The following is a 27502-nucleotide window of genomic DNA, read 5'->3' on the forward strand; positions in this document are numbered from 1 at the left end:
TACTTATTTTCCTATGAACAACTACTTTGGATCCCACCAGAGGCACCTGGCTGATAAAAATTGGTTTAGGTTAAAGAAACATTTTCTGTCAAAAAATTTAACTTAAAATAAAGAAAACACACAGAGAGAGAAATATATGGAGAGGATTTTCTTGACAGTTAGATTAAATTTGACCTGCATGTTTTGAACTGTGAAAAGCAAATTATATGGGCCAGTAGGATGTAATGACAACTACAGGGAACATTTCCAAATACTATTCCTCCTTCTCCCTGAGAGTCTCAAGTGTGTTATTAGTTATTAGCAGCTAAAATAGTAGAAAAGCTATGTTTTCATCCTAGATCTAATACTGCAAGTTGTCTCACAATCTTGGTTTATGTTCTAGATCTGTATGGATTTATCACAGGGTTTCTGAATCCTCTAATTGCTTGCAATTATGTGATTATATACATATCCACATTTCTGAAGAAATTTTATTCAGTTTATCAAATAATTTTATTACTCAAAAATTGATAAGAACCACTGACACGATAGCAAACATTCCTATCATATCACTATGGCAATTCCCCAGAGTATGACAAAAAAAAAAAAAAAAAAAAAAAAAAAAAAAACAGATTGCACTCTGTGATTAGAGAAGGGCTAGAGAGCTACACCTGTAGGGTATTTTTATGTAATTTATTAATTTGATGATACATTTCAGTGTAATAGAATCAGTTTGCCAATATTCACTCCTTTGGACCTCAGTGCCCTGAATCTTGCCAGGCACTTCAGAGATTTTCAAGTTCAGGGTGCCCCCCATGCAGAAATCTCCTGGGTGATCAGCAATGAGAGTCTCACTTTTCAAAGAATGTGATCACTCATTGTTGGGCATCTCCAACTGCTAGGAAGTTTTCCCTCATGCGACACTGTACTTCCTCATCTGGTTCCTATAAAATCTTGACAAGAACAGAAGTTATACTTCACATGGAATCACCCCCAATTTCCCAAAGCTCAGATTTTCTTAACGGTGACATTTGTTAGTGAAATGAAAGTTTAGACTGCATATCTGGCAACCATCTGTGATTAGTTAATTGAATTGTTCCGAGGCACTTGATACCACCTTGAGAAAGATTTTCAACTTGAATAACCATGCTTCCCTTCAAGCTAGTCTTGACCTATAGTCATTCCTATTAATTTTGAAGAAAAAAAATACATGAGTAACTTGTCCATCCAATTTAGCAGTTTCCCTTCTAAACTAAACCTTCTTATTAAGAAGTTACACTAAAAGTCACATTCGTTTAGTTATTGAAATATTGTTTATTGTCCTTGATTTTCATAGAACTTGGAGACCAAAAGTATGAAAGCTTTAAGAAAAATTGAAGCTCCCAGAAAGATAGATATTGTCAGAAGCCAAAAATAAGGTTATCAATATTTTCTCGAAATCTTTTTCTTCTCCTGCCTCTTCTTTTCTTTCCACAGAGGGTGATAACTGTCTTAGCAATCAAACAGCACATCTTTGGCTTTGCCTGTAAAACAACAAATCCAAGTATTGGAAAGTTATTAAAGTTGTCTTTTATTTTGTGTGATGAGTTAATAGTTTTTTCCTCTGAATTAACAAGAAATTTCTGATCATTTAGTCTAGACACAGTTTTCAATGTTCCCTCCATCTCACCAGGACATTCTTGTCCTCTTCCTTCCAATTCCTCTTATGTCGCTTTTGTTAATGCCAACTGTCCCTCTTTTTGACTCTAACCTTTGTCAATGCTTAAAGTAGGACTCACCTTGCCTATTGAAACTGTTCATTGCCTCATTTTTTTTTTTCCTTTGCACTTGTCACCTTTTGGTCAGTTAAAACAGTGTTTTCCAAACTGCAGAACGAAGCCCATAAATGGATCATAAAATCAATTTACTGGATTATGAGTAGCACTTTATAAATGAAATAGAATTGCCTGGAATAGAATAGAAAATATCAGAGTGCATCTAACAATAAGGGTAACGACTATACTACGAAACTATTTTTTTTTAGATATGAGAGAGGGGTATCAAGGTAAAATATTTTTCTTACTATTGGTCATGGGTAAAAACATTTGAAAACCACTGAGTTGAAATTCAGGAACTAGGGTATCACTTGCACTACATTCCACAAAAGGGGTTTTAAGTTTCTTAAATCTTCTAACAGATTGTATCACTGGATTTTGAACTTTCATATACAGACCTCTTTTCAAATCTGGTAAAATGATGTCTTTTTCCTCCAGAAACATGTACAGGATGACAAGCTCAAAACAAAAATTGGAGTATTCTTTATATAAGGATTAAGGATGCTGCCTAATTATAATGATTATATAATTATTTGGAATTTGTTTTCAAATTCTTGAAAGCTTCATTTTACTCCATACCTCCCATTTTAGATCATACATTCTGACGTGTAACCATTTAATATGATATGTTGTCTCTGTCTCCCATGACTTCTCTCCTTCTCATCTTAACCACCTCCTTGCTATTCCAAGAATAAGAAAATTTTCAGATTCAAGTCATCCAGCTATAGCGCTGCAGTATTCCCCCTCGGATACTCTTAAAAAGTCTGTCTCCTTAGGGCTTGCTGGCATCAGAAATGAAAGGTTGGAAATTGACTTCTTATTCATTTGCCTTTCTTTTCTTTGACCTGAATTTAGGTATGTGTCAATTTAGAATGGAACCTGATGGGTAATAAGCAGCTTTGTGTGCATGTACCAGACATGTTCTATAAATATGGTTCCTATAAAGGGTAGTTATTTATTCTGAGAGACCAGCCATCCAATAATGTAGATGCGCATTATTTCTGAGCTGACATGCTGAATTTCCCTGGAGTTTGACAAAATGAAAACAGGTTACATTTGCTCCTCAAATCCTAGCAATGGTTAAAAACTGCATTTTCATGCAAACATAAATTACAAATGGAATTATGATAACTGGTTACCCCCCAAAATGCACACAAACCGTTTGTAATCCTGCCCTGGAGTGCGGTATGGTTGGCTCATTGCATATGCTGACAGTGTTTGTCAGGCTATTCAATCAATGCTACTTCCTGTGACAAACTGTACAGGGGCGTTTAGAAAACCAGTATGTCTCTATTTCCCTAAATCTACTATTAGGGAGTAGACTCGTCAGTGCAGAGCACTGCTGCTTCACAATAGGAATAATCCTGAGTGTGTATCTTCGTTTTATTCATCTTCAATTTCTGTTTGACAGAATTTCATGCTGCTGGAAGATGTTACATTGACAGACGAGAGATAATTTTCATTTTTAATCCAGAGAACAAGAGCCACTTGGGAAGTGACTATAAATGTCCTCTGGGTGTCCCAGAGATATGCCTCATCCCTGTGCTAGAAGGAACACACCTCTGGGAAGAAAACAACTTTGATCAGTAATTCTCTTTGGAAAACATTAAAAGAAATAGATTTCGGTGATTCTCCCATGAGTCATGGGGCCTGAGATAAGTAAGCCCTTCCATTTCCAAATCAGCTTTCAAGTGGTGGCAACTCTGTCATTACTCACATTTCTCAGTGAGGTACTGAAAAGAGAGTGATGTTCTCAAACAAGCCTCTCTCGTTCTCTTTTATTATAGTCATGACAATTTTGTGCAAAATAAGTCCTTTCTTGTAATAAAGGTGTAAGCCTTCTTATTTCCAGCACAGTCGCCTCTGGCTGTGTTGGTAGATGTTCTATTACAGATGTTAGCCAAGCTTGCTGCAGTTTAGGTCTTTAGAGCTATAGAGTTCTCCTTGGGTCAATCCTCCTGACTTTTCTATCTACTTAAAGACAGAAATTTTATTGTAAAATTCAAACATGTTCCCAGGGTCATGGGCCTATGGAATATGTTTCATTGACAACACAGAGAGCATTTCCCTTCTTTTCTTGACCATTGGGAAACAGCTTCCAGGCAGCTCATTGGCCTCTCATCCTCTCTCCAGATTAATTACTGGCCCATGATTTGTTCTACTACAGTGTATATGTATATACGTGTGTGTGTGTATATATATACACATGTATATACACATATATACACACACATATACATACATATACACACACATACAGATACAGATGTATATAAATATATTAATACAGATACATATACTGTGTACATATATGTCACATATATACTAAATACGGGTACATATATACACAAATATGGAACTAAACTCTAGGTCCTAAGGGCCAGGATCCCTTCATATTCATTATCTTTGAATATATGTGTATGTGTGTGTAATATTTGTCACATAAAGTAAATATACATCCTATATACTATATATACACACATGTGTCAGATATACAGAATATATATTATATACATACACACATATATACAGTCAGTCCTACATCTCCATGGATTCCATGTCTATGGATTCCACCAAATGTGGGTAAAAAATATTTAGAAAAATAAAAAACAAGAAAAAATAATAATGTAACTATTAAAATAATACAAATTTTAAAAACAATATAGTATAACAACTATTTACATAACATTTACTTTGTATTATGCATTATAAGTAACATAGAGATGATTCAAAGTATACAGGAGGATGTGCTTAGATTATATGCCAATAGTATGTCATTTTATATCAGTGACTTGGAAAAAATCCTCCACAGACATCAAGGGCCAACTGAATATTTGTTGTATAAATATGTGTGTGTATGACAAGACGTTTCTAAAGGCCAGGATTCCTTCACTCTTTTGTCTCAGTCTCTGACACTGTAAAAGATAAACATATAAATTCTATAAATAGATTCAATGAATTCAATATCTGATGAACTGAACAAAGATGAACTCTCTACAATCACCTCTCGTCATTTCCACTAGCAGATTTTTACTTGTATATACATAGGTCTAACTGTCTTAAAACACTCTTGTGTCTCCTGACTGATGACTTTGGTGCTCTTTGGTCAACTCACAACACACAGGATCCCTTGAACAATATTTCTCTATCATACTGATTGTGTGATAATGTCAATACTTGGCACAGTAACTACACAGGCTCATTTGGGACCAGTTCCCTTTTCTTGTTCCAAAAACAATTTTCATTCCTTCTTTCAGTTCCTTTAAAGAGTCAAACTCCCTCTGGTTCCAAGCCTATTAATATGTGTTTTCTCTTCCTGGAACATTCTTACCTACCTTCCTCACCTGTCAAAAACCTACTCATACCTTCCTTAAGAGTGAGGATTCCTACGTGCTTCATCATTGAAATTATTATTGTTTCTATACTGTCTTACCTCTTGGAATTTATGTTCCCAGCTCAGACCCTGAAATGAAGTATGTACTTGAGATTCACTTCTTGAATAAATGTATTTTCGATAAGAGCAAAATGAAAAAGAATAGCAAATAGCAAATAGGTGGCATTAAGCATCAGGGTTATGGAAGAGACAGATTGGCTGATGATGGCCAGAAAGCAGAGGCTCAAATGCAGGAAGAGAGTTATGGTCAAAACGTAGTCAAGTACGGATTCCAACTCTCCATCTCTCCAGCAAAGATACCCAATTGGGAATCCATCCTCTATCTTAAAGTTCCTTTCTTTGAGATCCTTCCTTAGAGTAACCAGAAGAGTGAAGATGAGTGGGAGTGGGTGCCAGTGGGAGATGAGAAAGGAAGCAAAATTCAGCTGTCTACCCAGTCTCATTCATATATATTTAGGAGTGTGTACTTGGCAATGTGAAACTGTAGAACTTTAAAAAGATAGAAATACTTTAGGTTTGTTGATAAAATGTAAAAGTTGCTGAATGTTTATCTAAGTTTTAAATAAAACCAATATTGCAATGTTCCTTAGAAGTGATGAATAAATTTGTTAGATATAGTAATAGAATAATATGACTCATATCCTCTTTGGCAGGATTCTATCCAAGCCACACTTGAATACTTCCCTCAAGCCTCATTGTCTCTCTCTCCCTTTGGCTCCAAACAGTACTACAGGAGGAGGGAGCAACATGGAGCAGTCAGAAGATAGGCTCTAGAATCCCATGTGCTAGGTGTGAATCCTAGCTCTGCCTCCCCCAAGCTCTATGATAGGGCATTTTATTTAGCCTATTGCTCATGATAAAAGGAGGGTAAAAACATTGCCTACCTCACAGTAGGAAGTTGGATTAAACAAGTCAATTCGTCTAAAGCCGTTTGTGTTAAATGTGAATTCCTTTCTTTACAATGTTCTCAAGAACATTTTTATACACAGAGAAGATTGTTATGGAGTTACCTAGGGTTTAAACTTGTAAATTTTAAAACTTAGTTTTTCTTAAGCTTTTAAGCTTAATTTATGACTCATATTATTCTATTTATTTTTGTAACAAATTTATTAATTCTTCTAGGAGACATTGAAATATTGGTTTCATTTACAACTTAGATAAACGTTCAGAAACTTTTACATTTCACCAACAAGCCTAATGTATTTATATATTTAAAGTTTTTAGTTTCACATTGACAAAGCAACACTCCTAAATATATATGTTTGATAAATCCAATAAATTAAACTTATAAAATATGACAAACCTTAAGTTCTTGTAATATTTTGACACTGTTCACAAACGTAGTACAAATTCAACTTAAAGTCAGAAATCTAAATTTAAGAGTCAAATATATATTTTAAACCACAGTCGCACACTTCACATATCAATTCTAAACCTTTATGTCATCCTAAACAATATTGGGGGGTTACTTTTTCAAGGATTGTTTAGACCAAACTCCTCAGCTTGTTGAGATCTCTTAGGAATCAGAAGAATATGGACTAGGATGCAACTCTGATTGACAGGCTCAGTTTTTTCATACTGATGTTGTGGCAAAGCCTTCCAAAGGGGTTTGGTACGTTGGTCTCAATTTACACATTACTTATGGTTAAAGTTATTGCTTGTGTCAGTTAATAATTCCTACTCAATTGGTTGTACTGCTTGACTCAATTGTATCACTCTATTTACTATTTATTTACTACTTTATTATCTTCTGAATTCTCATTACCTTCTTCCCATATGTTACTACTACTGTTGTAGTTAAACCACATGTAATTGGATTATTTGAGTCACAAGACCATTTTAGTGTCACAACTCCTAAGGTCAACTCCTTGACATCAGTACTTCAGGAATAGTAGCTGTTATTATTAGATTATCAATGTTGCCCTTCCTTCCTTCCTTCCTTCCTTCCTTCCTTCCTTCCTTCCTTCCTTCCTTCCTTCCTTCCTTCCTTCCTCTCTCTCTCTCTCTTTCTTTCTTTCAACTTGTTTCAGATTTATCTACATTCCTAGTGGTTCTCAAACTTTAATATGGGTCATAATTACTTGGAGGTCTTGGTGAAAGACAGATTGCTGGGCTCTAACCCTCATAGATTCTAACTCAGAATTGTCTGGGTCATGGCCTGGGAATATGCATGTCTAAAAGGGTCCCAAAGGATTCTGATGTTGCTGGTACTGTGACCACACTTTGAGAACTACCATGGTAGGTTATTTTCAGGATAATGACTTATTATTATTATTTATTTATTTTTGATAATGACTTCTTCCACATTTATCTCACTTCATGTCCTGCATGCCAGCTGTATTGAAAAATGCCAATCAATTCAGTCCATAAGTATATATCACCCATTATGGTCTTGTGCTAAATTCCAGGGATATAATAATTAACCAGGCATTAAGTCATGCATTTTCATAAGTATACATACACAGTAATCATGAATTGCTTCTAGAAGTTATGGAAAAAACTCTTAACCCAGATTTGGGGAGGTCTTTGAGAACATAATATTAAAAGTAATTTTTCGCTAAGATCTAAAAGACAACTAAGATTTACCAAATGCCGGGTTGCTAGGGAACAGGCAGGGAAGGGGGAAAGACAGGCACAGGAGGGAAGGTTTCCACAGTGACTAGTGTACTAGTAACTCTGTTTGAGTCTTAACACCATAAGCACCTAAAAGTAGAATTTTTAAAAGATATTTAGAATTATCATCTGCCTATAAATTTATGATAATTGAAGAAAAACTTATTAGAGTGTGAGGTGCAAGGTGATGATGTAACCTCCCAGGCTATGGATGGCCAGTGGTCCTCTCAGTCACATATGAACAGGTGGTATAGATCACGTTGGATGACAGCAAACCCACTCTAGTCATGGGTGGGTCATAACTGTTTTCATTCATTTGTATATTTTTGTGAGTGTGGTAAACACCGGCTATTAGTTCCCTGAACTCACTTCCTTCTGTTTCTGGGCTCAGACCTACTCTATACTTCCCCCAAGACCCCTTCACTTGGGCATCGTTGTGTGAAGGAATTCTAGCCAATGGAATGTGGTCAGAAGGGATATATGTTGTTTCCAGGTCTGGTCTTTTGAAACCTACCTGCAAGTCCTCCTCTCTTTCCCTGACTGTCAACAGGATGTCAGTGTTGAGGGAAATTAGAAATCCTGAACTAATAAGGAAAGAACTTCCATCAGCTTGAATACCTGAATAATTGCTTTGTTTCTCCTGCTTAAGGAACACATTGAGGGTTAGAAATAAGTTTCACTGTCTTAAACTACTGAAATTTCGCACTTCATCTGATACAGTAGCTAGAATTACTGTAACTAATAGAGTGGCAATGTCTTTTATTAAAATAATAATCTTCTTTAAAAATCAATATCTGGAAAAACTTATAATCCGAAATAGGTGAAGACCCCCCAAAATGCCAAATACTATGTTTAGAATGTCTAGGGTACTCGCATCATAAAAGTGATGATGGAAAAGTGTTCTTACAACAGTTGCTAATAACTTGATGATTTGTTTAAAAGTCTCCTTTGATAGAATATAAGTAGACTGTTTATCTTATTCATCATTTTATTTAGAGTGCCCTGTATAGTGACTATCATATCTAGGTGAACAAAAAATATACTGTATATGAAATGTGTTAAGTATTGGATCAGCAAGGTGGAGATGTAGGCAGAAGCCCAGTGACTTAAGGCCTTGTTAACCATGTTAAGGGATTTGTACTTGATCCTGAAGGCAATGAGGAGCTATTGGAGGATTTGAGAATGGAGCGACAGTAGTAGTGTTTTATCTTTGGAACCCACTGCAGTCATGGGTGGGTCATAACTGTTTTCATTCATTTGTATACTTTTGTGAGTGTGGTAAATATTGGCTATTAGTTCCTTGAACTCACTATAGTGGAAAGATCACTATAGTGAAAATGTTTTTCAACCTGAAAGATGTTTGAAGCTGGAACTAAGAGTATCATTTTGGAGACTTGTAATTTAGGTAAGAGATGATTGTCCATAGTCTTGGACAATGTGATATTTCAGTGACCTCATGAATGGAGACTAGAAAATGCATTTAAGATATAGCTAGAAGGAAGAATTGACAGGACTAAGTGATTGTCTAAGTGGGAAACAGCAGAATGAATGAGTGGGAGAAGGCAAGGATTACTCCTAATTTGTGGACAGTGTAACTAAGTTGGTGGTGCTGACATCACTAAAATGGGGAGTCTGGGAAAAGGAAAAATTGGGAGAAGTTGTATCCTCAACATTTGGGTTTTGTACATGGTAATCTCTTTCCTTAGAATGTTCCCAAAATAACCACATTTCCACCTGCTGCCTCTTCTCTGCCCTTTGTCCTTGCTTTTCTTTACCTGAATTACTCCTATTCATGTATTACACCTCAAATTAGAGCCTGTTGCCTGTAGGAAACTTCCAGGATCCCCAAGACTGGATAAGGTGCTTTCTTATGTGCCTCCAGTACTCTGTGCCACAAGGTAGCATTTATCATAACGTTTTGTATTCACCTGTGTGCTTTTCATTCCATACTTCTCTACCCAAAGCCAATTAAAGATAGAGACTATCTCTTAGCATGTGGTCCCCAGTGCCCATCATAAGGCTATATCAGAGTAAGAACTCAGAACTCTAGTGCAATCATGATGGATGGGTAAATGAATGAATGGATATAACACAAATAATTTTGAAGAGCACAAAATTAAAAGCAACTAATAACATTTGCTTATATCCTGTCTATTTCTGTTTGAGATATGCAGCATGCAGTTGGCACAGATGGCCACAAGACTGCAATACTCTTTTTATATTTATTCTATTCCTTCCCCACTCTCACTCTCTCTCCCTACACTCCCACCCTACCCCCCACCAGGAATGGTCATAAATCACAGAATGGCTCCACTATTCCCTTAAGCATTTGTCTCTGATCACAGTGTGAACCCACCAATCTTGTAATAGACTCCATAAGTGTTTTCCTTGGGTTAAAAAAATTATCAAAATTAATACAAGATTGAAAATGAGAAAGCTCACAGTGAAGTAGCTGTTGTATATAAGTGAGGTGGCTGTGATGTATAAGTGAGACCTGAATATAGTCTGGCAAATAGTATGTTCTAAGGTCTGCCCTATTCACCAAACTACTGAAGAATGAAAAGAGGTGGAAAAGGACATTTTCCCATTCCCACTTGTCAAACACAGCTAATCTAATTTACAAACTGATGTAAACTTACCTTGCGTGTATGATAGACAAAGCCTCTAAACTGAAATAGGTGTAGAAATGTAAAAAAGAGCTACAGACTGAATGGAACTTTAAAGATTACTGAGTTCCCTAGAAATGGGTTTTGAAATGAGGCATTTGGGCTCTGGAATAAAGGAAGGAACAAGCACTATAGGATTGAGGACACAGAACAACTGCATAGAAAGCTTACGCAATGACAACTATGTAGTCTTCAGTCTTACCACTCGAAGTGTGGTCTGTGCACCTGCAGCATTGGTATCACCCGGGAGCCACATAAAAATACAGGCTCTCAGGCTCCTCTCCACTCCTACTGAATCGGTCTGCAGTTTAACGGTATCCTCAGATGATTTGTAGGAATATTAAGGCTTGAGAGGCTATGATCTAAATAACAGTATTCAAAGAGCCTGCTGAGCTCAGATTAACTCATTTGGGGTCACTTTGTAGTTTATTATCCAGATTAAGACATGTAAGGGTGAAAGGAATGCTAAAATAATTATAATTGCATGTTTTTGAAAGATGTAGTTATTAAGAAATAAATCAATTCTTAAGTAAGTGGATTAAAAATAGTTCTAATCATAAACTATCTTTAAAAATAAAATTGTTGGCCGGGCGTGGTGGCTCATGCCTGTAATCCCAGCACTTTGGGAGGCTGAGGAGGCTATATTGCTTGAGCCCAGGAGTTCAAGGCCAGCCTGGGCAACATGATGAAACCTTGTCGCTACAAAAAATACAAAAGTTAGCTGGGCGTGGTGGTATGCATCTGTAGTCCCAGCTACTCAGAAGGCTGAGGTGGGAGGATTGCTTAAGCCCAGGAGGTTGAGGCTGCAGTGAGTCATGATCACACCACTGCACTCCAGCTTGGGTGGGAGAGTGAGACACCGTGTTAAAAAAAAAAAAAAAAAAAAAAAGACATACTATTTGATAGCACAAGAGGATGCTATTATTAAGTCAATAATAACTTAATTGTACATTTTTAAGTAACTCAAAGTGTGTCATTGGATTGTTTGTAACTCAAAGGATAAACGCTTGAGGGGATGGAGCCCCCATTCTCCATGGTGTGGTTATTGCATATTGCATGGCTGTATCAAAACATCTTATGTACTCCCTAAATACATACACATAGTATGTACCCACCAATATGTTTTTTAAAGTTAAAAAATCTCCCCAAAAATATGTATTAATTACTATAATGGTTTTAAGACAGGTCCATGAAATTTTTGATTCCCTTCCCTCCAGGAAGTGGAACGTAATTCCCCATTCCTTGAATGTTGGCCAGATGTAGTGACTTACTTCTAATGAATAGAGTTAGAAAGGAAACAAAGAGATACTTTTACAGTAGACAACCTGACAGAGAGCAACTTAATTAAGTGACCAGGTTAATATCACCAGTGATAAGTTATGTTGTTATGTATCTATGGCCTGATAAAATGTAGTGAGAAGCATTTCACCTCTGTGCTGTTCTCCCAAGTCTCTAACTGTAGGCCAACCATAAGAAAAATAAAACCAGGAAACCTCACATTGATGGATATTCTACAAAATATCTGACGTTAAGGTCATAAGAAGTAAAGTACAAACATACATTGAAGGAGATGAAGGAGGCATTATGGCTAAATGCAACATGGTATCCTGGGTTGGTTACTGAAACAGAAAAAGGACAATAGTGGAAAACCCGATGAAACTGGAATATAGTTTAGCTAATATTATTGTTCCAATGTAAGTTTTAAAAAATGTACCATGGTTATATGAAATGTTAATAATAAGGGACATTGGGTAAATACACGTGATAACTCTGTGCTATTTTTGCAGATTTTCTGCAAATCTATTTCAAAATAAAGTTTAAAAAACAAAATAAACTCTGAATATAAGATCCCATTTATAATATGTATAAAAATATATAGCATAAGAAGTATATTTACTTTTAGTCCATAAGTATAATCTCAGAGATAACTTGCTAAATCAGAAATGCTTTCATTTTTCTGTTTTTTTCTTATATTGAAATGTGCAAAAATTTCAGTTCACATGTCTTTAGAAGGACTATATTTTTTGTTGCTTCACATGTTGAATCAGAAGTGCCTTCTTTTGCAAAATATATATTTTTAAAATGTATCAAATAATTTATCTGTATTACTTGTGTATGTAATGTAAGATTATAAACTTTCCTATTTCATTTCATGGCAATGAAAAATCTATCAAATTACATATAGAAACTCCAACAAAAGAGCTTTCCTCCAAATTAATATAAAATGCAATTACAAAATGAAAAAATAAATCTTAGACACTCTTTTAACTCTCAATGTTTAATAAACTTAGATTCCCTATGTTAGTAATAAGGAATTTCCTAATTTAGTGATAAGTTTTATATCTGTTTGCTTCTTTGAAACCATTTGACATTTTATTTGTTGAATATATTAATCAAATATTTATAAATGATTTTGACTTAAATGTACACAAAATTCAGAGGACATGGTAAAAAAAGTTCAGTACTCTTATAAGACATGTACATGAGTATTAATAATTCAAATATTTCTAAAATCTGTGGAAAATGAAGAAAAAGTGAGTATTGCAATACAATAATTATTTCACCTTCAACATCAGCTTTATCACAAGCATTTTGTTCAGTAAATAATTCTATGTGCCTGTATGTATACGTGACACAAAAGTCTTAAAATTAAATTAATAACTTAATTAAAAATATAATGTGTAAAATTCAATTTAAAATATACTCATATTTAAAATTTCCCAACTGTGACCTCTATTTTAATTGAAAGAATGTTGTAGCTTATTTTGAAAAATTCTGAATTATGTGTGTGCTATATAGCAATTCCAATAGTGAAGTTTATAGAGATTAATCATTTAATCTAAGTGAAAGTCATGCTTTCCAGAGTAATATATGTGCACCTTCTGCAGCTGCATATATTGAATCATAATCTTCAGGCTCAATTAGCTGAATAATGACTACATTTGAAGTAGATGCCAAATATTCTTGAACAAATTTATGTGACTTGACTTTGTTTGGTTAATTTATCTCTATCACTTGCTTGGTGAATGATAGGTGTCAATAAGACAATTTAAGTTACATATTCATTATCTAACTCTTGAAAAATGTAAGTTTCAGTTCTTAATTTCATATTAAATGTGACATTGTATGTGACATGGTTAGGCTTTGTATACCCACTAAAATCTCATCTTGAATTATAATCCCTGTAATCCCCACGTGTCAAGGGAGAGACCAGGTGGAGGTAACTGCATCATGAGGGCAGTTTACCCCCATGCTGTTCCCATGATAGTGAGTGAGTTCCTATCAGATCTGATGGTTTTAAAAGTGTTTGGTAGTTACTCCTGCATTCATTCTCCTTCCTGTTGCATTGCGAAGAAGGTGCCTTGCTTCTCCTTCACCTTCTTCCATGATTGTAAGTTTCCTGAGGCCTCCCCAGCCATGCTGAACTATGAGTCAATTAAAGCTCTTTCCTTTATAAATTACCCAGTCTCAGACAGTTCTTTATAGTAGTGTGAAAATGGACTAATAGAGCATGTTAAGCATTTTGCTAAAATGGCATATTGCAACATAAATGTGTTACCAAACAACAAAAATAGGTAACCGGTTGTATATTTATACCATATACAACCATATACTACTTGATAAAACCAGAGTAGTCAGAGCATTAGACTATCTATAACTTCTACAATGAAATAACTACTCCTCTATTTTTAGTATATGCCATAGTCTAGTCCGTAATTTCTCACTTTTTTTGTAGATTTCATCACTTAGTGGGGCTTTGTGCATGTTTGTGGTTAACACACAGGTAGATCCAATAGTGGGCAAGCACAGCAGCTCCAAAAGCTGCTGAACAAAAGGAGAGTAGAGTTAAATTGTCCTTAACTGCTTCTGTCCACATGTGCTTTTTCATCAAATACCTTATGCATTGTCCTTGAAAAGAAAGTGTTAGTTACATTGCATCTGGACAGGGTGAAAACAAAAGATAGGTTACCTCTGGTTGTCTTTCAGCTTTAACCACACGTTAAAGAGAAACCTACTCACTGGACATGCACCTTCTCCACTAGCAGTGGAGATGATGTTAGAAGCTGGAAATAAAACTGGAAGTCTATGGAACCATCCAATTATTTTGATGCAATTCTTGATAAAAATACATATGAAAATTTTAAGACAAATTCTGTAAAAGGCTAGGATTTTCCGAGGCAGAATGTGACTAACGGTTATCCTAACTCAGAAAATTTCTACACCACTGGGTGTAACAGGCATCAGGTAGAACTGCAACAAGATAATAAGAAATCTGGCTTGAGGTAGAGGCAGTGAGAATCAGGGCCCTAGGAGAAAGAGCGGCAAAGGCTTCTAGACAAATAACTGGGTTCAAACACTTGGCTCCACTGGTTCTGCCATTTGGGGAACTCATTCAACTGCTTTAAGCCTCAATTTGCTCATTGAAAAAATAATAATTATAGGACTCATGTAGTAGGTATAACACTAACTGCTCAAAACTGTGTATGTGTAATATCACATTCTTTTGATCTCTAAATTAAATTGAATCTGCTGCAAGTCTACATCCGCTAAACAAGCAGTAATTTCATCTGAGCATCATTGGAACACTAGCCATCTCCCAAGATTAGAATCCAGAACGTATAAAGAAAACGCTTTCATTTCTGGTTCACACTTCAATTCGGAGCAGTATTGCTTCTAGTTCAAGTCCTGACATCAATTTATGAAGATACATCTCTTGCTTTTGTGCCAAGAAAGTAGGAGAATAATTGAAGGCGCTACATCATTGAATTGGTTAGAAGGAATGGGATGCTTACGTAGGATTGGTTTTGACTAAGATCAGGTGCCATTTACATTGTAGCAGGAGGAAGGAGCCTGTGTGTTCACATAGGCATGTCTGTGAGTGTTCTGTGAACATCTTCCTGTTACTTCCTGTCTTTGTCTTGAATTTTCTGTCTGTTCCTCTTAAGATTTTTTTCTTATGATTTCCATGTTTATTGCCTTCATTCTTTGTTCATGTGAACCACTTACTCTTTCTGTCATGAGACTCTTACTTTAAACCAGCTATGATATTATGTATTTTTTACATTTACTGAATTTTTATAAATTTTTATTCCTCTATTTCTAATTTTAAAAGAAAAACTATTTTATCAGTATATATTTTCCTATGAATATAAAAAGATTGTATTTTACTTGATTAACTGTTTTCCTTGAGGGTCAATGAACCCCGACAGGGAAAAAAAGTTCTGGGCTTAGTGAATTTTATACATTTACACCATCTGAAACCAGATTACATCATATGTAGAAAATGCAGTGAATGATCAAAGAAGCATTGCCAAGCAAAAACCTCTGACATCCTTCTTTAATATGTAGATAAAAACTGTTTGAAATTAATATATTATTTGTATGCAAAATGGAGCAGCTAAGGTTCTTGAAAACAGTTTATTTTCTTTCAATCCTGTTTACTCTATTAATATACTGAGCAAACTCTTTTTTCTAGATAGTGCCAAAGTAAACTTTTTCCCAGCCTGTGCCTGATTTTTCATGATTCTCTGAATTAATAAGGTTTATTAAGTTGCAAATAGATACACCACCTGCTGCAGAGCTGTCATCAGACTCAATTATGCCTCATGATTGGGTCATGAGTGATCAGTTGAGACCTGTTGGCTTAGATATTTTTTATGGAATATTATTATTTGTTAATAACATTTGTGTCTCAGTCAAGTTCCAAGAGATTCACCAGCTTGGGATTAACTTAATTTCTGCTGTGCTGCCACAGTTTGTAGAACCTGGCTGGGAGCTATAACCTTTTTCAAAGGTTATGGCTCCTATCTTCTCTCTATATGGCTTCTCTCTATCTCCTCTCCTCTACCTCCCTATTGGCCAGAGTATTTCAATACTTCCCTACAGGAGACTGTAAAATGATCCCCAAAGATATCAGGTCCTAATTTCTAGAACCTCTAAATGTTGCCTTGTAGGACGAAAAGATTTTGGCACATGTGATTTATGATCTTGACATGGGGAGATTATTCACGATTATCCTTGTGGATCCTAAAGGCAATCATTGTTGTTCCTATAAGAGAGGCAGGAGGAAATGACAGACAGAAGAGGGGATAATGCTACCATGGAGATAGAGACTGGAGTAATGTAGACACAAGACAAGGAATGCTGACAGTCACCAGAAGCTAGAAAAGGCAAGAAAGTTTATCTCCCAGAGACACTGAAGGAAGCACAACCCTGCCAACATCTTGATGTCAGACTCCTGGCCTCCAGATCTGTGAAAGAATACAGTTTTGTTTTTTTTTCACGTCACCAAATTTGTGGTAATTTGTTATTACAGCACTCACGAAGAACTAATATGTTCCTTTCTCCCTATCTACAGAGAATGTTTCTGTTAGATTTATATACACTGGAGAGAGTGAGTGAAAGTGGCTGGAATTTTAGCTATTGAGTTGAGTGGTTCTGTTTCATCTTAGAAGGGAAGATACAAGTAGCAGATGAGAAGCTGTGATAAGAAAACACAAAACCTTTCAAGCCAAGCTCTCAAGGCTAGTCTATGCCAGTTGTTTGTCTATTCCTGCTTTGCTCAGGCCGCATTTTCCAGACTCCCATGCCAGGTGATGTCAGGCTCGCTTTTGCCTATGGAAGACATTGGTTGGATATTAAAAGACAGGACGAAAGGAGAAGCTCTTGTTTTCTGCTTTGGATGGCACCTCTGGTGACAGCAGCAGTAACAGTGGACAATAACAGATTCCTATGAAACTGGTACACCCCTGGAAGTGGAAGCAAATGCCACCCCATCTCCAGCAGTCTCAGTGGCACAGCCTTCAGGGGCTCTGGTTTTATCAGTGACATCGATGTTAGTTTAGACTCCTGAGATTCTTCACTATCAGCAGGAGTCTGGCCTCCTGGCTTCCTACAAAGCTATAGTGTGGTAGATCCGATAGCAACATGATAATCATTGTTTCTTGGAAATACCATTTTCCCTCTTGCTCCTCCAGTCTTCAGAGTGCTGATGGGTTCCTGAGGTTCCCAATCCCTTTCAACTCCCTCAGGCTATCCAACACTTTTGTAACTATTTCCCTATACAGGTTGTCTGTTTGACATACCTATGCCAGATACTGACTTTACAAGGAAGGAGATTTTCGTATATGCATGTGGTTTTATTTTCCTGCAATGGTACTGAAATAATGAACATGCATCCCCATATCAAAAAGTAATGGTTTGAAAACTATCTGGCAAATTATCCATTTTCATTAATTAGTTAATTATATCAGGTTGATTCTCAACTAGACAGTTACTCCTTCATGCATTATTCACTCATATATTCATATACCAGTTGTTTTCTCTCTCCATTAGTCATTCATAAATCCATTCAGAAACCCTTATTAAGGGTCATCATAATGGATCTGTACCAAGTACTAGTTACTAAATTTGTGACTTATTTCACTCTTTGATATCCAGTCCTTTGTTTACTATTTTACCATAATCTAGCAGGAGTAGTATACAGAAATGGCTTATATTAGCTCTTGAAATTAGAAGTTGGAGTGTTTCAAACCCACTGAAAATTACTAAACTCAGCTCTATGCACAAGTGGGTATAAAATAATTTCTTCGTCTTTTTTTTTTTTTTAACTGAGTCTTGCTCTGTCACCTAGGTTGGGGTGCAGTGGCGTAATTTGGGCTCACTGCAATCTCCGCCTCCCAGGTTCAAGTGATTCTACTGCCACAGCCTCCTGAGTAGCTGGGATTACAGTTGTGTGTCACCACACCTGGCTAATTTTTTTTGTATTTTTAGTGGAGACGGGGTTTCACCATGTTGGCCAGGCTGGTCTTGAACTTCTGACCTTGGGTGATCCACCCTCCTTGGCCTCCCAAAGTACTGGGATTACAGGCTTGAGCCACCAAGCCTGGCCAATTTCTTAGTCTTAAATGTCAATAATTTAATATTGATACTTTTCAAAGTGAATCTTATAAAGGTTTGGTGTTAGAGAATAATGTTGAAGCTAAAAACTGAAATACTTTGGAGATTGCTACTTATTCTTGCATCTGTGAAACTAAAAATATTTCCTACTTGTACATTTCCCTTATTATGTGACAAGGTGACCCAAGTTAAGATCATTTGAATCCTTGATAATTAGAAACTGGGAAAAAAACATCTTTTAAAAGAACTATAGGGAATATTGGCCTTTAATAATAAAGACAATTTGTTGTGGGGAACGACCATCTTTAGTTATGGGAAAACCACTATTTTCAGTCAATTTATATTTATTAACCTTACTGGGTGACAGGAACAAATAGACATGTTTCTGAATGAAAATATTTGAGATATGGCAACTTCAAGAACCTCAACCATTCTATAAATTAATAGAAAAAATTTGCTTATGAAATGAATAGTTCTTCTTTTTGTTTTTGCTTTGTTTTTACAGTTTTCATTAGAGAAATGTTTCCTTTCTAAGTATGGATTTAAATTACCCTTTGCCTGTACTTTCAATTTTTTCTCATTGACCTATTTTATATGTTTTCTTCTTTAAGCACTTTCTCAAAGAAAATGAGAAGAGGCCTCAAAGGCAGTGAATTCACTGTGTAAATGTATCACACTGACTACTGATGCCTCTGTTTTTAAGATATGCAGCCCTTGACCTGATTGTCGTGATGACTTGTGGAATCTAATGTGGTGTGGCTAGAAGGATAAGAAGGGGGAACTTTAAAGGGGTCAGCATTAAGGCAGGAAGTGAGTATTCCAGAGGTGAACCTGTGACTAGGATGAGCGAAAACCTGCTTCTCTTTGGGTCCTACTGTGAAATTGTTTAGGACACTTTAACACAAGAGGTGTGGATCCACTTATGGTGCAGAGAGTTCAGGTGGTCATCCTGCAAGAAAGCTGGGGGTTAGATTTGGGTCACTGGAGTACTTGAGGGGTATTCTGTACATTGCTTTTCTCTTCTATCTTTCCTGAACTTTAAGGAAATACTGATGGACTGTGTTATTAAGAGTGAGGCATATCTGATGCTGGTGATTATGTGGTAAGGGGAGAGCAGTGTCTCTTCCCTTGAAACCCGAGTGTGAAAGCAGTGGTCCTTACCTGGAGAAGGTGGCGGTGACCCCCCTCAGCCCATCCAAGAGCAGTCTCAAAAGGGTCGCCACACTGGGAAAATCTCAATAGCTTATTAGTCCATATTCTGGCATACAAGCTGGTGGAGGCTTAAGCCATTGAAATTTACGCATTTGAAGGGAAATGTTGCCTTTCTTTCAAAACATAGATTGGAGACCAAGACATTTGGATAACATTGATACCATCACATGCCTTAGTCTTTGCCTTCTGTTTTAATGAAGGAAAGAACATGATGTTAGCAGGTAGTCAGAGGGCAAAACCCAGGTATCTGATTCTCAATTATTAGCTTTATAACTTTGAGCACTTAAAATCTCTAAACCTTAGTTTTGCCTGAAAATAAGAGCATTCTTACTGGCTATAAAGTTTTCAAATAGTGCTCACAGATTCCATAACAACTTGATTTTCCATTTCAATTTCAATATTAAAACATATATGTTGAATTATTTTAAATTATAGTAGTTTTAAACACTGAAATGTGTTACGTATTAGAAATAAGCACTTGAAAGACCAATTATATACTAAAATCTGCTGCCAGCTTAACTAATTTCGCACACAGCTTCCCACTCTCTCTGTTTAATTCAAAGGTTCTTCATTGTAGCCAAGAGAAAACAACAAAGAATACCCTAAGATTGCTTTGTTAAAAAACAAACAAACAAACAAAAAACTTGAAAACTAAGCTGTTCTCATTTAGTAGGCTTTAGAATTCTGTAGACGATTGAGATACCACAATCTGAAGAACTGATATAAACCATGGTTCTTTTTACTACTCTTCAACTAGATTACTCAACCGATAATATTCTGACTTCAATGTTTATTGAACATGGGTCATTTTTTAAATCAGTGTGGGTTGAAGATATTTGGCTTCTTGTTTGATTTCATCTTCACTAACTTGTACCAAGTCTTGATGGTTACTCATTAATTCATTGTACCCACATTAAATCTTGTACCCACGCTTGTGCTTCTCCATTCACCTGGTAGAGGCTCTCATTTCCCGCCCCCTCATTTGAAAACATCACTATGGACTTCTAAATAAACTTCCTCTGTGTAGCATCTAGACCTCATACTTACTCTATTACCATTCCTAAACATAGTTTTCATTTTTGACCCTATTTAAGAGGCAAAGTATAAGGCAAGTCCATAAACCTTAGACCATAAAACTTAAGTCTGCCACTCAAGGTCTGGCATGGTGATACTAGATCCCTATTTATACTTTTTTTTCTTTTTTACATTTATTTTTTATTTTTTAGAGATTGGGTATTGCTACATTGTCCAGGCATGAGTACAGTGACTATTCACAGGCGTGATCATAAGGGACTGCAGTCTCCAACTCCTGGGCTTGAGCAATCCTCCCACTTTAGCTTCCTTTTCTTTCCAATCTAAACTCTCTTCTTTTGAAAAATGTTTTACTCACTTTTCATCCTCACATGCCAGTTGCATTCCACTTTTGTACTGTAACATACAGTGATTGCCACATGTAGAAATACCATTTTCCTCCTCTACACTCTCCACGGTCTAGTTCTGATCCAAATGTCACTACTTCAACCTACACTATGTTCTTCTTTCTGTGAACAGCTATTAGAACTTACTTTCAACTATACAAACAATACTTGAAATAAACACCCTGTGGATACACTGTACAAATATCTCAGGGTGGCCTAAAGGTAGCCTTCCTTACCACGGTATCCACCTCTCCAGAACCTACCCTATTTGTGCGGCCTGCCCCAGCTCTATCATCTCATATTGGTTTCCTTTTATCTTTTGGTTCTTTCACTATGCTTAGTCTCACTTATCCTTCATGTTTTCTTCTAATTTACCTTTCAGTATTTCCCAACACTGTTTGCATATTAGAACCACCTGGACACGTTTTACAAGATATAGATTCTCAGAGCTCACAGGCTTGAGTGTTTCTCGAATTGATCTAGGGTAAGGCCCAATGTACAAAAATATATACATAATTGGCATTTTTAAATATTCCTTAGGCAATTCTAGTGAGATAAGTGTTGAGAAGCACTAAATTGAATCAAATTATAAGCTCTTTGAGAAAAGAGTCATGTGTTATATTTCTTTGCCTTCATCCCCTAAATAGTGGATACAAGCCACGTAATCAATAAATATATGTTGATTTGGTTATTTTTTTTTCTTTCTTTCTTTTTGAAGAGGAAAGAAGATGAAAAAGAGACTGGGGAAGAAAGCCCTCTTAAGAATACTCAGCCCTACCAGTTCCAACCTGTGCACCACACAGGTCTTTCTGAACATCTCCATTGATCCCCAAGGATCTGATAATTTGAGAGATTCCTGTTACACACTATTAAGCACCTTAGTTCTGTTCACCTCACTGTTTAATCATTGACTGAAATGGAAAGCATCAGTTAAGCCCATGATTTCAATTCTGAAAATAGTTATTCTCAACGAGCAACTGGAGAAACGTTTTTGACAACATAGCATTTTTTTTTTTTTATGTTTTGTTACAGTATTTGTATGTTATGCTTAAGGCCAACATTTATGTTCGTTATGTTACCAGATTCAATATGGATGAATCATAGTGCATCACAACCTATCTGTAAAGAGTGTGTCTTAGCCTCAAGTGGGTAGTTCCCTTTCTAAGTCGAGACTCCTAATTTTGCGGGAGACCATCATGTCTGCCGAGTCACTCTCAATGTCTCTGGCTGGCCCATTGGGCCCACATTCTCTGCTCTCCGCTCCCCCTCAATATGCAAACTCCTGGATTATACAAATGTACAAATCCCAAGCATGAGATTTGCACATCTTTACTCATCAGAGTCACTTTACCATACCACATCACCGTTCCTCAAAATGCAAACCTCTCTCTGGTAAACTTCATCTGAATCTTGGGTGCATTTGACCAACATTTGTGTTGATTCTTGTGCATATGACTTGTAAGTAAGTTTTGTAGACACACATGAAACTGCTCTTTATCTGTGCTGCAGTGATGATGCGGAAAGGCAGACAGAGAGATTCTGCTGATTATACATAGTTATAATGAAGAACTTTTCTAGTTTCATGGCCTGGAGCCTCTAGTTCATTTTAATAGAGCAAGTTATATTAATTAGGTGTATGTAAAGGACAATCTTTCTCTTTACTGATTTGTCATTGTGTTAATACAGCTATTCAGTGCCATTTTGAAACTATTCTCATCACAAGGAATAGATTTAGGGTTTCTCTTCTATTTTAAAGGGAAAAAAAGTACGCCAAACTCCTCCAACAATCTGGAATTTTATTCCATCCATATACATGCATAGTAACAACATTTGTTGAGAAATTATTTCTATCAGAAGTAGAACATTATCTTTGCGATCACCAGGTGCAGTATTGCTACTCTTATATTTAAATAGATCTTATATATGAATTAAATTCATACTTGCAGCATTGAGTTTAGGGTTTCGATTTAGACTGTGCCTTTAAAAAGATAAAACTGATTAATACTACCTCATTACTTACAATACTGCTTCCAGTAATTTTGTTCATTCTTTATAAAGTATTGCATTTAACAGCAAAGGTTTAAAAATTGAGACAGAGCTGCATCAGCGAAAGAAAATCCAAGTACTATACAAGAAAAAAATTGCCATCTTCATTTAACATACAGGTTTAGGATTAAGAAAATGGACAGAAACATACAGCTACATACAAATGCAAAGCCTAGTGACTAAGAGACTGTATCTGCTAAAATATAAAGTGCAAACGGAGCCTGATTATCCAAGAATTGAAATCTTAAGGCGAACTTATAGCATGTGTATTTAGAACATCTTTGCAAGTTATATTTTAGCATATACATATATCTGCAACAGCATATAAGAAAAAATCAAGATACACAAGTGCTTTTGAAGCTATTTCTAAAATGATTTTCTGTATTGTTTGTGACTATTTTCTTTAAAAGCTACTATACAGTGCAAACCATATGTGCTACACAATAACTATACAATAACATTACAAATGACTTTAATATAAAGTTTTTAAATAAAAAATAACATAACCACAGCTATGAATACTGCTGGTAAAATAAATTAATTTTTTTTGAAAATGGCACCAATAATACACTTTACTAATGGACTGTAATGAAATTACACCTCAAGTCTTCAACTCAGCCATAATGAATTATCTCCTGATTGCCCAGATGTAATTCAAATAGCTTTTTTTTTTTTTTTTCTGGACTGGTTAGAACAACATACTAAACACTGATACCAGAGGTGACTGATGTTTATTCAGTTAGTTCATTTGACATGTTCCGCTGCATGTGATGAGCAATAAAACTTCTTGTGAGTTATAAAGTTTGAAAGGTTGTTGAACTGGATATCACACAGCCGGCAATATTTCCCACTGGTTGGAGCCTGGGTGGAACCATTCACACCTTTTGCTATACTAGACAACTGTTCCTCTGCTGAGGGAATTCCTGGTGAGACATTCTCATTGGCAGCTAATGGGTTCTCAGAGATCCACGAGGGAGATTTGTGGTCGTCTTCATGCTGAGGATTCTGGGAAATGTTCTCTTGCTGTGGGTTGGCAGCAGGTCTCTCATCTTGTTTCAGTCCACCGTTCACTATTACCATTCCTCGATTTTTGGGCAACAATGGTAGAGAATCTTTCTTCAGCGCAGCACACCCATTTGAGGAAGCCTGGCCTTTAGGAGATTCATTTTCGGCATTTGTGCTTTGCTCGATGTCAGTGTTATGGATGACAAGAGAACCAGAAATATAATCACTTGGCTTGATTCCATAATATGGAGAAAGCTGGTCGGCTCCTTTTGCTTTCTTTATTGCTCCAGGGTAAAGGCATTGTGGAAGAAACAAATGTCTGTTTTCTTCTTTTGTAGCAATGAGCTGAGCGGCTTCACTAAAGACCTTCAAGCCTTGCAGGGTTGCTAGGTGGGATGAAAATAGGTTTCCATTGGGGGAAGGCTGCTTCAAATTCCCGTTTTTCTCACATTTTATTATGCTTCTTTCGTAGCTGACATCAGGGCTGTTTCGTTCGCTTTCTGGATTCGGAAACACTTTGCCGTCCAGTTGACCCAGGTCATTACGCTGATGTGCAGTAACCGGGCAGAAATTCTGCTTGTGGGCCAGATAGTTTTCTACCTTATTGAAACTGATCTTGCACACAGTGCACTCGTGATAGTCCAGCAGCCTTTTGGGAGACGTGGTCGTCCGCTCAGACTGAGATAAACACTTTTTGCTGAGATCTATGGGCACGTCCATCTCTAGGCAGGAAACACTGGAATGAGTAGTGTCACATTTGGAAACTGGAACACATTTGTTGATCGTCAGGGAAGTTTCCAAGTGCTTAGAGACAATTCCTGGAAAGATATCACATCTTGGGTGGTAGCACTCTCCTAGCCCTTCTGTGGGTTCTTGAGTGGAGGTACAAGGATTACTGAGGTTGGCTACGTCAAGAAATCTCTGCTGAACCAGTGGAGGCCTTTGTTCCTGCTCAGGTAGGCACATCTCATACATCTTTCTGCGCTTGCGTGTGCGCATGGTTCTCTGCATGGCAGGCACTTTGTTGGAAGCAGACCTCTTTAGTGGAGGGTCGTGGCGAGTAGCACAGTAATACTGTTTGTGGACCATGTATGTTTCGTGCCGGCTGAAGGTAATGTTGCAAGCTTCACAGGTAGTCTTATTTGGGTCACTTTCCCCATCCACTAAGGGGACACTGGGATTTTTCACATCAACAGGTTTTCCATTAATTTTGTCATCATTGTTAGTGGAGGTGGAGAGCTTCTTAGTTTGAGTGGAAAAGTCCTTGTCATGGCCCTTCCCATTTGGCCCAATTAAATCTAAGACAGTGGAAGAATTGATGCAAGATGTTTGAAGAAGTGGATTCTCAGGATCAGCAGAATGAGCAGCTGGGTTGAGAAGGTTTATGGAGGTTTGGCCGGTGTTGGGACTCAAAGCTTCAGGCATCTTTTCTGACACACTAGGGAACTCTGGGGACTTAGCCATCTGCTGCCATCGGCTGCTGCAATAATGCTTTTTGTGCACTAGATAATTATCCAAATTATTGAATGTTATGTTACACTCAAAACAAGTAGCCCCCTTGGGCATCAAGGGGCTGTAGATGACAGGAGGGTAGCTACTACTGCCATGCCTCAGTCGCCGATGCACCAGTTCAGACATCTTGGCTAAGATCTCTGAGGCTTGAGGGACCATGGTGATATCTTGGGGGAAAGAAAACTGAGATAGGAAAGGGCCCACAGGGAAAGAAGGCCCAATATTAGGCTGAACTGGAGATGAGGCAAGTCTTGGGCTAGAGGGCTCAGACTTTATTTTTGTGTAAGAAAAGCTTTGTTTATTTGTTGTAGGCTGTATCTCTGGTCTCTGGTTTGTGAGAAAGAGCTGAGTCTTTTTCTCACACTTGTCCAGCTCTGTGTCAGAGCTCGCATCTTTAGTCTGCATGGCCTTTTGGCTCTGGGGAAGTTCGCTTCTGGTCAGTAAGTCTGTGGCTGGCTGTAAGCTGTCTTCGGTTCCACTTGGAGAGTGTTCCATGTCACTTTCTCTGGGAAGTTTGCCGCTAGGGACATGGAGCTCCTGGTGCTGCAATAAGTCCCTCTGAGTCTGGAAGCCGAAATGGCAGTGATTACATCGGAAGGCAGCTTGAGTGAGATGGGAGAACAGGTGTTGGTGAAAGTTGATCACAGAATCAGCAGTGTAGCTACAGACGGTGCATTTTAGACTAGCACCAGGGGGCAGAAATTCTTCCATTTTCACTCCTAGGGAGACATACAAAATAAGAACAATGAGAAACATGTGTGTTGGTCTTTGAATGCTAGGGACCTTTTCTAATGACCTAATGTTTGCAACACAATGGGAATGAAATCATTCAGAATCTCATTCATTATATTCACTGTTTTCTTGTGACATCTCTTACAGTGTGTGATAATAATAATAGCACTTTATAGTTTTCAAACTACTTTCATGAATATGACGGCATCAAAGTGGAGTAAGTGTCACTGTCTCCATTTTACAGATGAGGAAACACGCTGAAGGAGGCTAAGGGAATTGATTATGTTAATAAAGCTATTAAGTGATGAAGCCATGCCTGAGCCTCAGATTTTATAATTACTGATCCAATAACCTTCCTACTAGAACATTAGCCTCTACATTAGGAAGAAGTGAGCATTCATTAGGATTGCTGTTGAAAACCAATGCAAATCAAATAACTCTCAGTACACTACATATAGGTTATATTCTAAAGAAGCCAAATAGAAACGATTTTGTAAAGTAATTAATAACATCCTAATTTATATTTAATATAAATTTAAAATTTTATGCCACAATTTTGCTGAACATAGTTTATCTCTATCCAGGGCTGATATTTACCTGGTAGACTAATATAGTCTACCAGTATACTAATATAGTCATTTCGCATTGACATCCATGCTGATTGATCGCTGCCTATTTCTAGTCCATGATTACATATTTTGAATATTATCATTGACTGTGGTGGGTAAGCATCACTAAGGTTGACTCTAGCTCCCATTGGTCAGCATATGGTAAAATCAGCTTGGCTTATCCCCTCTGTACTCTGGACTAAAATAAGACCGCCTTTTACATTCATAAGCTGAAAACATGGCAGAGGTACCTAGTCCTGTAGTCATAAAAGGGGTCTAACTATCCTTGTCTCCTTTTTTCCTTAATGAATCCAATACTCATTTTTTCCATTTAGCTGAAAGGACCCCTATATTCTGCTCTTTTTGTTTTGTATATGACTTTACTCACCATCTGAGACAACCAATCTGTTTCTGCTTCCCCTGCTTTATTATCTATATGAAGATAGCTCATTTGCAAGAAGAGGAAAGAGGATGAGCAGAAAGGAAATTGCCTACTTTTATAGGTTCAAAGACAAAAGCTTGAACTGTACTACAGCACTGGAGGTTAGAACAGTAGCTTAAAACTCAACATGTATTTCCATTTTAAAATCATTTAATCTAGGCA

General features: G+C 36.9%; 1 protein-coding gene and 1 long non-coding RNA gene across 6 annotated transcripts in view; both read right to left on the reverse strand.

Moving 5' to 3' along the window:
• Positions 1-1306: 1306 nt before the first annotated feature.
• Positions 1307-11772, reverse strand: LOC126961659 (uncharacterized). Its single transcript, XR_007728382.1, has 3 exons — positions 11738-11772; positions 1758-1925; positions 1307-1502 (listed from the first exon to the last, which is right to left on the reverse strand). It is a non-coding gene; the product is annotated as an uncharacterized LOC126961659 (long non-coding RNA).
• An 11001-nt stretch (positions 11773-22773) lies between these two features.
• Positions 22774-27502, reverse strand: part of ZFPM2 (zinc finger protein, FOG family member 2) — a 503464-nt gene continuing 498735 nt past the window's right edge. For all 5 annotated transcript variants that reach the window (XM_050802222.1, XM_050802221.1, XM_050802224.1 and 2 more), the window contains one exon: positions 22774-26277. In XM_050802222.1, coding sequence (XP_050658179.1) covers positions 23786-26277 — 2492 coding nt within the window. In that variant the 3' untranslated portion in view covers positions 22774-23785. The remainder of the gene's footprint in view (positions 26278-27502) is intronic.

The sequence above is a fragment of the Macaca thibetana genome, chromosome 8 (genome assembly GCF_024542745.1).
Source record: "Macaca thibetana thibetana isolate TM-01 chromosome 8, ASM2454274v1, whole genome shotgun sequence".
NCBI classification, from domain to species: Eukaryota; Metazoa; Chordata; class Mammalia; order Primates; family Cercopithecidae; genus Macaca; species Macaca thibetana.